Source organism: Salarias fasciatus, chromosome 5, assembly GCF_902148845.1.
Source record: "Salarias fasciatus chromosome 5, fSalaFa1.1, whole genome shotgun sequence".
Taxonomy (NCBI): Eukaryota; Metazoa; Chordata; class Actinopteri; order Blenniiformes; family Blenniidae; genus Salarias; species Salarias fasciatus.
The window spans coordinates 20512481-20528686 of NC_043749.1; the positions used below are offsets into that span (position 1 = coordinate 20512481).

At 41.2% G+C, this 16206-nt stretch overlaps 1 protein-coding gene across 2 annotated transcripts in view; it reads right to left on the reverse strand.

Annotated features, from left to right (window-relative positions):
- The window catches only part of LOC115388087 (metabotropic glutamate receptor 4-like), a 146598-nt gene extending 130758 nt beyond the window's left edge, over positions 1-15840 (reverse strand). Inside the window, exon 1 of one of the 2 annotated variants that reach the window (XR_003931450.1) lies at positions 14931-15840. Coding sequence is in view for 1 of the 2 variants with exons in the window: in XM_030091019.1 (XP_029946879.1) it covers positions 14931-15500 (570 nt within the window). In the remaining variant the exon portion in view is untranslated. The remainder of the gene's footprint in view (positions 1-14930) is intronic. The other variant, XM_030091019.1, reaches the window with a different exon arrangement.
- Positions 15841-16206: the final 366 nt, after the last annotated feature.

Below are 16206 nucleotides of genomic sequence, written 5' to 3' on the forward strand. Positions count from 1 at the left end.
TTGTTAGGCTAATTGGTGACCTGAAATTGGCCACGGGTGTGATTGTGAATGTGTGTGTGGGAGGTTGTGTGTCTGTCTGTGCTGGCCCGCTGATGGTTGGGCGACACGTCCAGGAAGTACTCCGCCTTTTAGCTGATGACACTGTGGACATGCTGGAGCTCTCAGCGGCACTAACATCTTTAAAACTAGATGAGCAGATGGCAAATAAGGTAACAAAAAGGATTTCAAGTCAGATTCAGCACGACATAAACTGGAAAAAATCGCTCATTTTACAAGAAGGTATCCGAAAACTGTCAAAAAAGAGGATAAGCTGTTCACATTGGCTTTGTTTTTTTCTGCGTATTTATCTTAAGTTTAAGTCTTTGCTTGTGATAATATTGACTGACAGATTTAGATCTGTTTTTTTCAGGTTTTTAAAAAAGAGATTTCACAAAAAAGACACAAACTCTGCGTTTACCACGGTAAGTTGAACAGTTTGAAGGGAGAAACATGCATAAGCTACTTCTATCTGCTTCATGTGACTCCCTGTGGCTGAACTGAGTGAGTTTATCAAACTGCTGCTCCGGATAAGCTGGATTATAATTGGTTTGGTCCTTGATTCAAGTTCTTCTAGTTCGCTGTCAAACTCGATCCTCAGAATCGGAAGGAAGTTCTTAAAATGATCACAGTTACAGTTCCCTTTAGAGATGCTTTGCAAGAATTTCTCACTGTTCACATTTTCTCCGCAGTACAAGTTTTACAAGTGACAGATTACACAAATATGCTGACAAAAAGTTGAGATTGGGGTGTATCTCCAGAAGACATGAACATAAAGCACTGGGAGAAATGTTATTCAGCAGAATTTGACTTGAACAGGACACCCATTATGTGTGTGGCTTCTGTTTGTGTTGAAGACCTCATCTTATTACCAAAAAAAAGGGTTTAGAGGACAAATCCCATTTCCTACGATGTGTAAGGTAAAAAATGAGCTTGTTATTCACTTTATCTATAATAATTAAGAAAATGTCAACATCCGTACACGTCCTGTAAAGGCTGTGACTATTGGAAATGTCATTGCCCTCAATATGCCCAATTTCATTAATCTTGGATACTTTCAAACGGCTCGAAACAGCATGTACACAACAATATATGACTTTTTACTAAACTATGCAAGTTTCACTGAGTGTAAAGAGTGAATCGGTGATTAAACCCGATTAGACCCAGAAGTGTTGAAAGTTTGGTTTTTCATGGAGAATCAAAGTGCAGTAAAAGTAACACAACAGTTACTTCACCAGATAACTAGTTACTCTCAGTTCTATGATATAGTAGAGAGACGTTATCGGTCACGAGGGCCTGATAGTTTCCTTTCAGTTTGGGCCAATCCTGCCATTTCACCCAAGGCCACTGAAACTGTGCTGGAAAGAGCACAACAAGCCAAATAAGGCTTAGAAAAGTGAAAAACTGCGGACTGATTAACACTCTGGACACTGGCATGGACAATTGCTACTGAAATTGATCATTTCAGTTTTTAAGTCGAGTAAAAATATGTCAACAGCAACCGTGTAAAAGGGACCGCAGCTGTTTAAAAGCACACGTGTTGATAATCCAAATAGTATTGTCCTGTTGTTTATGTTGCAGTCCCTTTGAAAATTCACACTACATTTGAATTCATTACTGCATCTTGCTAATACTGCCATTAATCACTGGAGATCATGTGATTAATGAGAATAAAATGTTAAATCTTACTCAACACTAATAAATGACACTAAACAACACTGGAACAACCGTTTTTCTTTTTTGCTTTTTAATTCTTTTTTTTGCAGGAGGGCCTCAGCTTGGGCTGAACCCCAATTTATACAAATTTGGGTAAACCAGTTTCAACAAATTCAAACCAAATGTTGCAGTCATTACTTTTGCAATGCTCCATGATATACTCTAATTTGAATTATGAGGATTTAATTCATTTTTTCATTCTAAATGCTTGAGTGAAAGAAAGCTTTCGTTTTACTTCTACTTTAAATTGAGTCAGACACATCAACACAACATAGTGACACAAAAAGCAGTTTGCAGATTATTGATCCAGCAAGTCCAAAATGTTTTCCTCTGATGCTTATATCCAAAAAAAAAAAAAAAAAAAAAAAAAAAATTCTCAAAGTAATTATTGAGGAAGCACGCTGTCAATTAGCTCTCCGTATCATTCAGTAGCCTCAAAGTAGCTCTTGTTTCAGAAGAGTTAAGTACCCCTAATAGACATCTTGTTCAAGCTCCACCTCGTGTTAAAACCCAGAGTGAAACAGTCCAGTGCAAGAAAACAACAATTATCGTCCTGAGTCTGAACACGCCTCTAACTGTAGATGTTCACGCTTTTTTATCGTCAACAACGTTAAGGGGCTTACAGATATCTGTTTTGCTCTCCAATAAAAGCAACGTTAGTACGCAGCACTGGGGCTGTCAGTGGTTTCAAAGAAACATGCATGAGTAGAAGCGGCGCACACGCTTGTTTTCCGCAGACGGTATATTGAGCCACGAGGGGACGGTGACAGTTTTCATGCCGTTTGTTTGTGTTTATGTGTTTCACCAAAAACATGTATCCATTAGCCAGGGGAAAATGTTTCATGTGGCTGAATGGGAATATGCAAACAAGCAGCCTGTAAGGCACACACGCACTTGAGTGTTAACACACAGCCTCTCTCACACACACACACACACACACACACACACACACACACACACACACACACACACACACACACACACACACACACACACACACACACACACACACACACACACACACACACACACACACACACACACACACACACACACACACACACACACACACACACACACACACACACACACACACACACACCTACACAGATATGAGAGTGGCTGGCATGTAAAGAAAACTGACAGATGGCAAAAGATCCTGATCTCAATTCTGGATGGGTGTTTGTCGAAGACTGTAGACTCAAAACACTAAATCCATCACTTGTATCTGGTACTATGAGAACACAGATAAGGGACAATATAATTACAGACTACAAAAAAAAAGATGTAATTAGACAGGCATACACAAAATGTATCTGAAAGAAATCCTACAGAGGAGGCTAACACCTGCTGCCTGCAATTTGCTTTTTACTGCAAGAAAAGAAACAGCAAGAAAAACATTTTTTATAAAAAAAAAAAACAAAACAAAAAAACATACAAACTCTAATCAAAAATTGTTCCTGACAAAGAAAGTCATTTAACCCACTGCACGTCATGCGTTGGCTTCAATCTAAGCGTCTCATTCGTGGCCTTGTGTTTTGTCAGAACTTTTTGTTTTCTTTCCAGATGAGTCACGGTGAATCACTGCTTACCCATACAGCAGTAAATAAAATAAAAACAAATAGAAAATCTAGCAATAATAAAGATACTTATCTTTTTTTTCTAGCACTTGGATTACATTTCATCCCTTTATTTGACAGGTCACTGCTGAGTGGCTGGCACATACCTCTTGGAATAAAAGCAGAATTCAATCATCGAAGATGAAAAGATTGATTTTCTTTTTTTTCCTAACCACTTCAACAAAGGTGAGGTCACAGAGGTGTGTAGGTGGAGATCACCCCGGACCGCTCATCACTTCACCGCGCGTCAATCACAGACTCAATCCAACCTGCAGCCAATTGAGAGCCACAAATTAACCTACATGTGTCTGGATTGTGAAAAAAGAAGACCCCCACATGCTTTCAAAGCCATTTCCAAGATCATCTGGCAACTTTTCATCAATCAATGTGAAATATGTCAAACGCCAGTAGGTCACAGACTCAGACATGTTGCCAAAACTTTGCTTAACTTTAACATTTATTCATGGCTGTTTGCAATTTAAAATGTTGCTTGCAACTTGCATGAATCACAAATTAAATATTGCTGAATTTGTTCCAGTTTGAAATGCTGGTGCATTTGGCTGCAGCTGGTAGTTTGAGGCAGACCACTATTTGTTTGCAATTCAGGACATTTCTTCTTAAATGAAGTTGACAAAATAAACACCAGTCACTGGGAGTTCGTGTTGCTGTCAGTGTTTTTTGTTTGTTTTGTTTTGTTTTTTTTCACTAAACATCAGGAGATTGAGATCTATTGAGATTTATTTACTTCACAATAACTTTAGTTTTGACTTTATTAAAACAAACACTGGACTTAATTCCTTTATGTTGACAGAAATGACAAACTTTTAAAGAACATTTCTGAAGAAACTTTTAGCTTTCGCATGACCCACCGGAAATCCACCGTCATTGAAAGTTATTTGATCTCTGCAAATGTATCAATTGTGAATATTCTCATTTCTGAATGGAGGTCTTGAATATTGAATATCATTTTTGCTCCAAGTGCCCCAATATTGCGAACCACTGTGTGTGTAAAGCTCTTTCTAAAAATACATACATAAATTAAAAAAAATTAAATAAATGATTCAGACTTGAGCACCTGGTCGGATTGTTGAGAATTTTTTTCAGACAACAACTTTCACCAGAACCGATCTTACTTTAGCCGTACCGCCGTCTCCGCTCTCCAGTAACAGAACCGCTGTGTTGGGTGATCACTCCATCACCGGTGATCTATCTGCTGTCTGCAGCTCGATTAAGGACTTAATTCACCATCTTCCATCCACCGCTTCACATTCTTCTTTTCTAGGACACTTAACACAAGGATCCTAAAAGAGTCAGTAAGTGGTGCCCTTCGATTCTCCATGTTTGATCATCGAGTCTTTTGGTTTCTCTTTCACTGCCACCCTGATGTTGCTCGGTTCTTTTCAGCATCACCGGAGCTAAAGTTTTCACTCTTTGCACAAATTCCATTTCATCTTACTGTCATCTAAACATTTCATGAACAGGAGGGTGCCTTCAGATCACCGAGTCAAATCATCCTGCCTCGTCCCACATACAAATCAATACCAACCCTGGGTCAATCCAGTCATTCCCACAAGACCTGCCTGAATTATCGGTGTCATTTTTCATGAGCAGCTACTCTTAAAGGTTCACGTGGCTTTAGACGCTCAATCATGATGACTGTATCGCCACACCTGCAACTGGCCTTTGTTAAAACAACCACTGTGTATCCATTCAAGCAGGTCTGTCTGTATAAACACCCAGATGTCCGCTTCAGATCCGAAGCGTGGCAGCAGGTCTGATCTTAAGCCAGCCTGAAAGGCCTCGTCGCCGCTCTGCTCGTCTCCCGCCACCGGCTCCCGGTTGCAGCGAGCACCAAATTCAAAGCCTTGACACTTGCTTACAAAGCGGCCTCCACCTATCTGAGTCCCTATATTCAGGTCTGCACACACCCCACGCTCACTGTGCCCTGCAAATAAAACATGTCTGGCACTTTCACGACTACAAAGCCTCCAGTCACAGGCGAGACATTTTTCCTCTCCAGATCCTGGTCCTGAAAGAAGATACAAAGCTTTTTCTTTTCTGTTCTTTTGTATTTTGTCGGTCAGCATCAATCTTTAAACCGACCGAACGCTCACCTCTTTCATAAGCAGCTTTTACTTTTGTGAAACAAAAATAATAGTATTGCCTCTGTCCATGAATGCGGTTATTTAGAAGTTATTTTACTCAAACTCTGTTTCATGGCGCTAAGTCAGCTTCTGACCAGCTCTTTGAAAATGTTGTAAAAGCCCTTTGTACACCAACTTTGTGTATAAGAAGACATGATCATTTGAATCCTTGCAAAGCAATTCAATTTAAATAAAATATAGACAAACGAGGGGTCAAAAAAAGACATCAACTCATAAAATATTTGAGACTTTTTCTGAAATGAAATATCTGACCAATGCTTTTTCTTTTTACATCTCATACATCATTTGAACTATTAGAATAACTCTTTATATGAAAGTTTAAACTTGATTTGATTTTTAAAATGTAATAATTCATTTTGTATGATAAATGTAAAGTTCTTTACACCAAAATTTGATCACATCTTAATTTTTGGATTTGTTAAAACCACTTCATTCTCAGAATGCCACTTATAAGAGACTGAGAATTTCTAAAAGGAGATCGGGAGGCAGATGCTATCAGGCTCCTTTACATGTGAAACCATCTTCCAGTTTCAGTGAGGGAGGCGAACACAGTCTCTACATTCACCATCCAGCTTCAAACTTTCCTTTTGCTGAAGAAATAATTAGGGCTGGCTCAAGTTACCCTTCAACATTTTCTAGTTAAGCTTCTATAGGTTGACACTTTTGAGAGAGTTTTGTTTTTACGACACTGAACGTCTCTCCTCTGGTTCTCTCTATTATACACATGTCAGCATTGTCGCGAACATTCGGTCTGTCCTGTAATCTGCCGTCTCGTCTCTCTCCCTGTTCGTCCCTGCAGGATCTCTGACAGAGGAACTGGAAGTTCATGACTGAAGCCTCCTGCTGCGTGAGGATTAGATGATACCAGCTAGAGCCTCGTCTCTGTCCGATCCGTTTCTCTCTTACAATCCTCTAACCCCAACTGGTACAGCAGAATGTCACCGTCTTGGATTCTGGTTAATTTAATAATTCATTTTATTTCACTCATTTATATTTTATTCTTGCCTTCAAGATTTCTTGCCTTTGCACTATTGCCTGTACACTTGGCCATGTATGTATGTATTTGTTCAGTTCAGACAACTTCATTTATCCCACAAAGGTCAGTCAACAACATAAATAAATATTCATAAATAATTTGTGCAGCACACACGTGAAATTAATTGTAGAAGGCAGATGTGGAAGTGGAGTGGACCGAGAAGTCTTTTGCTAATCTGATCAGGCATTTAAGTATTTAAGAATACTTTGAATCTTTCAATGTGAAATATGATCAAATATTATTTTGCCAAACTAGTTTATATGGCCTATTACATCTCAAAGACAGATTAACTTTTGGAAATCAACAGTTTTCAGCTGAATAGTTGGTGTAAAAAGTAGTGAGGTAATATTAAAGTAAAATTTAACAAATTGCCCCATTCTGAGGCTTTTTTGTTGTTACTGTTCTCGGGTCTGCTTCAGAAATACCAGACTGTGGGACGGTGACCAAGTGACAACTTTAGGTAAATTTTTGTAAATGTCAACAATAGCATCAGATTTATGAATTAGATCAACAAATCTGGGCTGTGGTGGTGTGTTGTGGCTTGCACTCTCCTCTGTTTGCCTCCAGGTCGTCTGTAAAACATGTCAGCTTGACCTTTTTCTCAGTGTACTCTGATTTCCTCCCACAATCAGTTAATTGGTGACTCCAGATAGCTTGTAAGTTTGACTACGTGAGTGATTATCTGTCTCTCCGGGTTAGTTCTGTGATGGAGTAGGGACCTCGGGTGCAGCCTGCCGTTGGCATGGAGTCAGCTGGGATCGGCTTCATTTCCCGCAGCCTCACCTTGGATGAAGCCAGTATAGAAGACGGATGGATGCTTGTGTGGATGTCAACCTGTTTATTTATTTATTCATTTATTTACTTATTTATTCTCTAAAGTCACGGGTGAACTTAACCTTTGACTAGTGAAATTTCACGAGCGATCTGATCCCCTGTGGATGCTTGTGTCAAACTCATAGAAATTTTCTGAAGACTGATATATTTGTGTGGAATATTGAGACGCATTTATAAGGAAAAAAAAAACATGTAAACAGCCTTCCACCACATAATCACACAGTAATCAAAAAGAGAACAATAAGTCCAAATGCTTTCAGGAGTGAGAGGCTGAAAAGAGAAATAAGATCTGAGAATAACCAGCCAGAAAACACAAAAACATGAGATCAGACTAGTCTCTTCCTGCTAGAGCTGCAGAAAAATGACTTTGAAGCAGATCCATAAAACCCAGGTCACACTGTGGAAGGCAGCATTTTTTTGGGGGGTCTGATTCAGGATTTCGACCAAATCAAGGCTGAAAACTCCTTCCTCTAAATGCCCCTCTCATGTGTTGATCCAGACAGAGCCTTGCACTGTAGGTGAAGGCAGCTGTGCATGAGCAGAATGAAATGGCTTAGATGATGCTGAAGCCCCTCCGGTGGTTAAAGGACTGTGGTTTACCGTGCCTAATAATCCCCAAGTTGATGAAAATGAAAACCCGAGGTGGATGAATACAAGTACTGCATGTACTGTATATTGGATATCAAAAGAGGAGAAAGAAAGAGATGGCTTAATGGCTGCAATCAGATGGTCAGCACTTGGTTAATGGAATAGTTGGATGACGGAGAGGGCAAAGGAGAAGGAGTGAAAAAAGACAATATGGCATAGGGAAATATAGAAAATGGAAAAAAAAGGAAAGTTATCACCTCCCTGAACTGAGCAGGATTATTATCCACAGCTCACAATGACTTACAGTGCTCCGGCCAAAAATGGCTGTCATTTTGAAATTACAAAGTAATAATGGCCTATACCACCTTTCTGTTTGTCCCGCAGTATCACTTTAGGAGGGAAAATGATACCATCCATTATTTTTCCCCCCTAAAAAAAGTCATATTTCCCTATTCGAAATAAATTCTATAAACTGTTATTCTAACATGATCTTCAATCAAAGAGAAAAGAAAAAAAAAAAAGCAAAACATTAAATATCTACAAATTCTTGTTTAAGCAACGGACACAGTATTAAATGCAGCAAATTAACTTCACTTACAGTTCCACTCTCACGTTCTAATGTTCCACTCTGCAACATAAAACTAAAGTTGGTGCACAACAGGGGGGAAATTGGCCTTTGTTGCTTCATAGTGAAGCAGTCAGTGTGAACAATCATCTTGTCACTGGCTCGCTGAACGAGGGGGCTTGGTCGAAGCGAGATGCCTCGATGGGCTGATACTAGTTAATCTTGATTTAGCTGTCATTCTCCCAAATGAGCTGCTAAATCAATTCTGGCACGAGGCCGTCACTCTGCGGTGTCACTGGAAGGTTTATAGGAGAATAAAAACCATCGGAACAAGGTGAGGCAAGGCATGAAATTTCATGGCCCATATTTTTTTGTGTCTCGCCATATGAGAGACACAAAAGAGGCAAAATGAGAAAAAACGGTTTGGATATTGAAACACTTGAATTCGTCTGAATCATCAACACACATGCCCTAAAATGTAACAAGCAGAACATGCCGTACTTTCGTGTAAATGCATGGAATACATATTATATATCAGAAAAATAGACAGATGGGATAAAAATACCAGAAAAAACTAGCAGATATGATGATATTTTATACACAAGAGAGCTGATATTTGGTAATAGCTCTCTTCATATTGTACTTTTATGAATATATTCAAAGTACCTCGAAATAAAACTCATGCTAACAAAGGTAAAACCTTTAGGAAATCAAGATCCTTTACTGCTCCTTCAGTATTAAAGAAAGGCGATGAGTAAGTGATCACACCTACCTGCCTTTTATGGATTTCACCCAGCTGATATGCATACACCAGCAGAGCTTCGACTGAAGGGAAATAACCATTAACTCACGAAAAGAGGTTGCTAGAAAGCAGATGGTGAGCACCTCTGGGAAAGAAACATGTGGCAGAGCCGCAGCTCACTCATTCAAGAGACCACAAAGGAAAGCGTCACCTAGCCATGATCGCTGCCGTCCTCGCTGCGGCTCTCGCTGTTGCTTTGTGACTGATGCTACGCCATAAACATACGCTTCTTAAAGAGATTAACACCAGTAGCTTTTTACCCCAAAAGCTGTCATGTGAGTGCAGCTTTACTACATTTTACCACCCGAGCACACTGCAAAATGACACGACAGAAAAAGAAACACTAGCAAGAGCAAACGCAAGCTAATACGGACTATAAGTTGGATTTTGAATGGTATCGCAACTTTCTAATCAAAAAAAAATATGTACCCTGCCGTGCATCCGGCTTACAAAGCAGTATTTCGTATGAGATAAGAAAATAAATAAAATATGATCAGAATCAGAATTCTTAAACACAACATAACTTGGGTCAGTCTATTAGATCACAATCCTTGAAGTACTGGAGAGTATATTTGCTAATTTCCCTTACATTGATGCATTATTCAGCACTGCGGTTCATTATTTACATGCTTTTAATGCTATTGTGTACAAAATCCCACAATAATTCATGAGAAAATAAGGCTCAAAATGGCAGCTCAAGGCAATCTCTAATGCACTATTCATTATCCATTGTGTTCATCCCGTTCCGAGCGCTAAATATCACTTTCCACTTAGTTGACAGTTTGAAGCATTTAACCCATGAGAGGTCAGACCAATTAAACCGCCTGACACGAATTACAGAAATGCCGCGTGCAAGAAGCACAGTAACTACACAGGCCGAGCAAGTATGGGGGGAAAAGGAAGTTAACGCGGGATTTAATGTTTTGTTTTTGCTTCCGAGACCTTTAGAAATAACAGGTATGATTTACCTTTGTGAGACAGTTGTGAAGACTCCCTTATAAAGTGCAGCAGCATAAACAATGCCCCGGTAGGTCGGCTTCTGTGTCTCCAGTGTTAAACTTAGAAACAACAACATGAACTGAGGGGAAGGGAAAATGTCAGAATGAGTGGGTTGCTGAAGGCCTGTGTGCTCTTGCATGAGAAATTATTTTTCTTTTTCTCCTACTAAATGGATCTTCTTTTCAAAACTTGTCTTTGGACTTTTTTTTTTTTTTTTGTTGCGAAAAAAAAACTAGCCGTTCAGTAAATGTGAGATGCTCTGCCCAGCCAACAGTAAACTGTACTGTCAGAGCAGGGAGCCTGCAAAATGCTTTCCAGTGAGCATTAAGGGCTACAAGGCCCTGAGCTTCTTATCCCTGGGTCAGTGACTAACTATGGTGCTGCTTGTTTTCATGACACAGTGGAGCAAAAACAGGAAAAAAAAAAAAAAATTCACAGATTTTCTCTGGAAAACTAACAGGATTGAGCCACAGTTGCGTTGAAGAGGAAATCCCTTTTCAGAGCCTCCTGCTGAGCTGAATAATCGAGGGGGGGGGGGGGGGGGGGGGGGGGGCAGACAGACCTGGTCGTGTAATCCGTGTCGTAGATGTTACGTGTCAGCCGAGTGAGCACATCTGCTCCGCAAATGAATAATGTAATCACCTGACATAGCTCGTCTGTGATCATGAATTATCTTTTCCCCAAATGCTTGTCGCAGCGGCTCCCTCTTCTCGGCGAGCTACACTGAAATGTTCTTGAGCTGCAACTCCTGGTCCCTGTGTTACCGTTACATAAGGTTGGAGTAAAATATTCATCAGGCTGCTGGACCACATCTGTATGCAGCTGAGTGCTGAGGAAACACTTTCTGTAAACCTGCTAACTACACCGGGGTGGCTGCCGCTGCTGGCTTTAAAGTGGTCTGCGTGCAAATGTGCTTGATTGCTTTTGTATACGGCTGTGTTGCTTTGTGTTTGTGTGTGCATGTGTGTGTGTGTGTTTCAGTGCAACCATTTCAACCGGTGTGTGCATGTGGTTTCTGAAATGTGTATTAGTGTGCATGTATACATGTCTGAGAGTGTGTTTGCCTTCATCAGTATGCTGAGCTGGCGCTCCGGTGCATGCGTTGCCTCCACTTAAAGCAAACATTTATGTCTAGCCGCAGCGCTCCCAGACGTAGCTGTGTCCTCCCCTCTGCACGTCGGCTCATGCAGCAAATGAGGTCTTGCCTGTGCAGGAGAAGGCAGTAAAGTTAAAACCTTCCGGGGCTTTCAGCAGCTCCATCAGGTCCAGCAGAACTGCCTGGCATCTGGCTGACCTATGGATCCCCAGAAAGCCATAATTCAAGAGTCTGCCTCAATGACCACCCACCACTCTCCATTAAGGGTTTACTGTTTAATCCATGTAACCAAGCAGACTACATTACATCACGTGAGGAGGTCACTCTCTCTTTTGATTGTTGTAATGACCGTTATTCAATTAGAGTGGATGCTGATTGATTTGCCGACTGCCTTTGAAAATGTTTGATTTTCAATGGCGTGAGTCAGAAGTCCCAGCGACTTCTCGGTGTGCCGGTCGGCTCAACCTGCTGCTGTCGGACTGAAGCCGCTTTGTTAACCTCCAGCTGTCTGAGATTTAAAAAGAAGAAAAAGGAGGGAACGCTAATGTATACATTGAGGATGACGAGAAGGGGAGATCAGAGAAATCCAGATTAAATATGCAAGGACATCGCTTACGCATGTTGATGAAGGAGAGCCGAACGCTGTCTAATGACAAAGGCACTCAGGCTTCTCTGTGAGAGCAGGATGAAGAACAGCGCTGAATGAGATGCTCATTACTGCTGGCCACATCCAGCTCCTACCTGTGTGAGCTCCCCTACAGGCATATTTTATGAGAAGGAGACAGAGAGAAACATCGAGCTCCCGCACAGGGGTTCTAATGAAGTTTTTTCGTCTCTGACACAAAACTACACACAGACTTACACAATTAAAATTAAAAAAAAAAGGCAGAAGTGTATATATTAAAAAGATATAAAAGATGCTCAAAGCCTTAGTATGTGTAAAAGTGTGTGTCTTTGCAGGTATGTGTGTTCTGTCACATAAAGTTCACGCTGATTGAAGAGGATTCATCCCATGGAAAGTAGCCCTGGTGAGGAAAAGGATGACTTGAACACTGCGATAGCTAGACTCGTATCCGAGATAAAGTGCAGAAATAGCTTTGAAAATGTTTAATCAATACACCTGTTCAGCAAGCATAAATTAATAACAAATTACATTTTGATCCATCCACTTAGTGCACAGGCTCTCAGCCAGCTGCCATTACCTGTGCTGAAAACAGAAATTAAAAGCTACGATGAAAACGGTTGAAATCTTAATATTTGGCCAATTCTGCTAAATTATCTCCCAGCCAAATGAGCAGAAGAGGCATGGGATCAGTATAACAAATGGAAAATTCAGATTTATTTGTAATGAGATATTAAACTATTGCTGTTGTTAAAAAAAAGTTTTTACCGCTATAATAATGTTTGTATTTCTCTTATCCTGTTTTAGTTTAATTACATAGTGTACCAAAATTTACCACATCAAATAAAAACCCCTTTTTCTTCTCACTGTGTTTTCTGCTTAGGGACATTTATTTGTTTGTTGGTTTTAATTTTTAACATTAGTCGACCCTGCAAAGAATTATGACTAATGCTGTTTGCATTCATTAGTTCTGTCCGGTAACACTGCATCAGCTCAACAACAAACAAGTCACCCTGCGCTAACTTCCTGTTACTGCAGCTCTCACACACACCTTAATGTGATATTGAATCAACAGGAAATAAAAAGAAAACACAACAACATCATGTCCTCATAACAGCTCAGTGGCAACATGTCCTCACGCTGCGCAGCGTTCCCCCTGCACGCCGCCGACACACTCGTCACTTCAGTGAGGTCGTGCAGGAGTGTGGTCCATTGAGCAGGTCGAGCATTTAGCGCCGGAGCTCAGAGCACACAGGGACAATCTTACACTGAATTCTTTTTTTTTTTTTTTATCACTGAAGATTACAATATCATTTTTCTCATAATTTGATCTAATTTATCAAATTTTAGTTTACCAGAGTCCGATTTAATTTCTTTGGTAGTTTTCTGAAAAGTAGACTCCTGATCGTAAAAGTAACTATTTTCCACAAAGACAAGCCAATGTTAAGAAAATAAAAAAATTGATTAATTTTCATTGTTTACTCCTCTCTGTGTTCAACATCTGCAGATGTGATGTTTTCAAGGACTCCGTTGATCCTGTGTTGTTCGCTGTGCAACGATATGACTTTATAAAATGTTCAACAGCACGCCTGAAGTTGAACCCGCAGCTCCTCAGCTGCTGCTTCAAATCGCTGACACTGATGGAGTGGCTCTAAAAAAAAAAAAAAAAAAAAACGCAATAATATCTGAAGTGATGCAGTCAGTCAGCGAGAGCCCTCTGCGGTGACAATAAACACCTGGCCTGCTGGAGTGTCCTCAAGCAAGACTCCGAGTGAGCTGCAGGGATGGAGTCAGCCTTCGACCTCGCAGTGCTTTTAAGCAAGACGTGAAGGAGCAGCGTTTCGATTGGAAATTAATTTTCATGAGACATGGGGGTGAAGGTAAAAATCAGAAGTCAGGACTAACTCTAAGGACCTGGAATGCATTTTAAAGGTGCGTTCTTGCTTTGTAAGTCTGAGTGTTTTCTCGGGGAAAGACTCCCTCCCTTTCATCAGCACAGACTTTAAATGAGCCGCCGACTCTCCGTTACCGGCGAACGTGATTTGAGTGATATTTGAAATCAAATGTGTAATTACCCACAAAACCGTTCCAAGCTCACGACAGGACTTTTAAAGAAGTGTTTTTCCTCTGAAGTGAAAACAAGGTGCAATATTTATCAGTGAGATGAGCGATGAACAGCAGTCACGCCGTAAGCGTGGCAGGAACTATTAGAGCCATCATAGCTGAGAGGAGGGCTGCGCACTGGAGTCGTGGTTAGTTCGCACTGCTGACTCACAGACAGAACACCTTCAGCTGACGTGCTAATCCTTCCATCCCGTCCCTCTTCACTCCACCACCATAAAGTCAGCTTATAAGTTCAATGAATGGATTGTAAAACGTATATATGCGTTAAAATATCACCAAATGTCTATGGATTGATCTTACTGGCTCTATAATGTCAGAATCAAACTCAAGAGAAAGGTTATGAGCTAAAAATGAAATTAACTTCCATTAATCACTTCAATATTGTGACAGGCCATACTTCACTGCTTCACAACCAACTCCTCCGGGGGCCACAGTGATGAGATTTACAAGGGAATCTTCTTTCTTAAGCTATCAAAGTGTCCATTGTGTGGCAGCAGATATCAAACCCATATCACTCTCTCACACGGTTCAGCAGCTCATGTTGTTTTCCCAGCCAGAGTTATTAATTATTCAAACAAAACTGTATATAAGAGGATCAATAAAGCCCAAAAAAATAATTTTCACAAATGCTGTTTTTCCAGTGTTCAGCCGACTCCCTTCTGTTCTCTTTGCTCTTTTCATTCAACAAGTGATCGAACAAGCCAGTGAAACGTTTTGATGCATCTTACCTTAAAGAGGCGGAGTATGTTGGCCACCATGATGGAAACGGAGCTGGAGGAGGCTCCGATGACCCCAACCACCCTCTCGGGTTTGGTGATGATGGGCGCCCCCCCGCCCAGACACTTGACGTCCGTCCCGTCCTTCTCGATCAGAGCCTGCACGAAGGTGAGCGACTGCTCCAAGGCGTGAGTGTCCCTGGAACAGGTGTCCAGGATCCGCGCTCCCAGTGTGATGTTAGGCAGCAGATTGTTGTCATTATTGATGCGGTCAAGGGCGAAGAGCATGGCTTCTAGTCTGTGTATACCCTTCTCCTTCTTCAGCTCCCCGCACGGCTTTCCATCATGGCCCCTGGCGTGTACTGGGAAGAGACCACCTAAGGAGATATCTCCGTCAATGCGGATGGAGTTCAAATGTGTGTGTCCCGGCCCTTTGGGTTTGGCAGCCTGAGCGGCCTTCAGGGAGCCGAAGAGAAGCAGCAGCAGCAGCAGCAGAAACTGAGTCAAGCTTTTTCTCTGACTGCCGGTCCGATCCGGTCTGCATGCCAGAGGCTTATACATGACCACAGCCCAAGAGCGCATCAGCAGCACACGACCAAGCCCCGGCGATCGGAGAACAACAAAAGCCAGGTATTATTTTATGTTGGCCAGAGGGTTAATTGCAATACCTCTTGAAGCAGTTGGCACAAAAAAGCTTTCCTCTCATGTCTCTTCTCTCTTCCAGGCATTCAATTAATGCAGAATATGAGGTAGGCTCTCTCACAGGATGTAATCCTGCTCGTTTCTCCTCATTCACTCCCTCCTTCCATCATATGACCACAGTAGTGGGCAGCTGTTCTTCTTATTCAGACCTTCCTATGGAGATCCTTCACTTGGGGCATTAGGAAGAACAAAGGTGAATGATAAGCTTTTTTTTTTTTCCCCGTTTCTCCCTCCTTCGCTCCGTCTCTTCCCTCTCCACCTCAATCAGATGTTTTTAATCTCCTCCGCTCCCCTGGGCAGGGATTTGGTTTATGTCAGAGCCCTCAGGCCTGCATAGGTCCACAGGCTTCACAGCAAATTCCTGAAAGATGAAAAAGAGAAGAAGAGTGAGAGAGTGCACAAAGAAAACAGAAAAGAAAGATGCAGGGATTTGTATTGGTGTGAGTTTTTCCAATACCACTTTTTTTCTCTTAAGCTTTTCAGCTCAGTTTTACATGAATTAAAGACGCCATTCTGCTCCCAAACTAATTTCTGTCTCCTATAGAGTCTGCCTACATTTAATGCTCAGAATTCAAAAGGTTGCCAT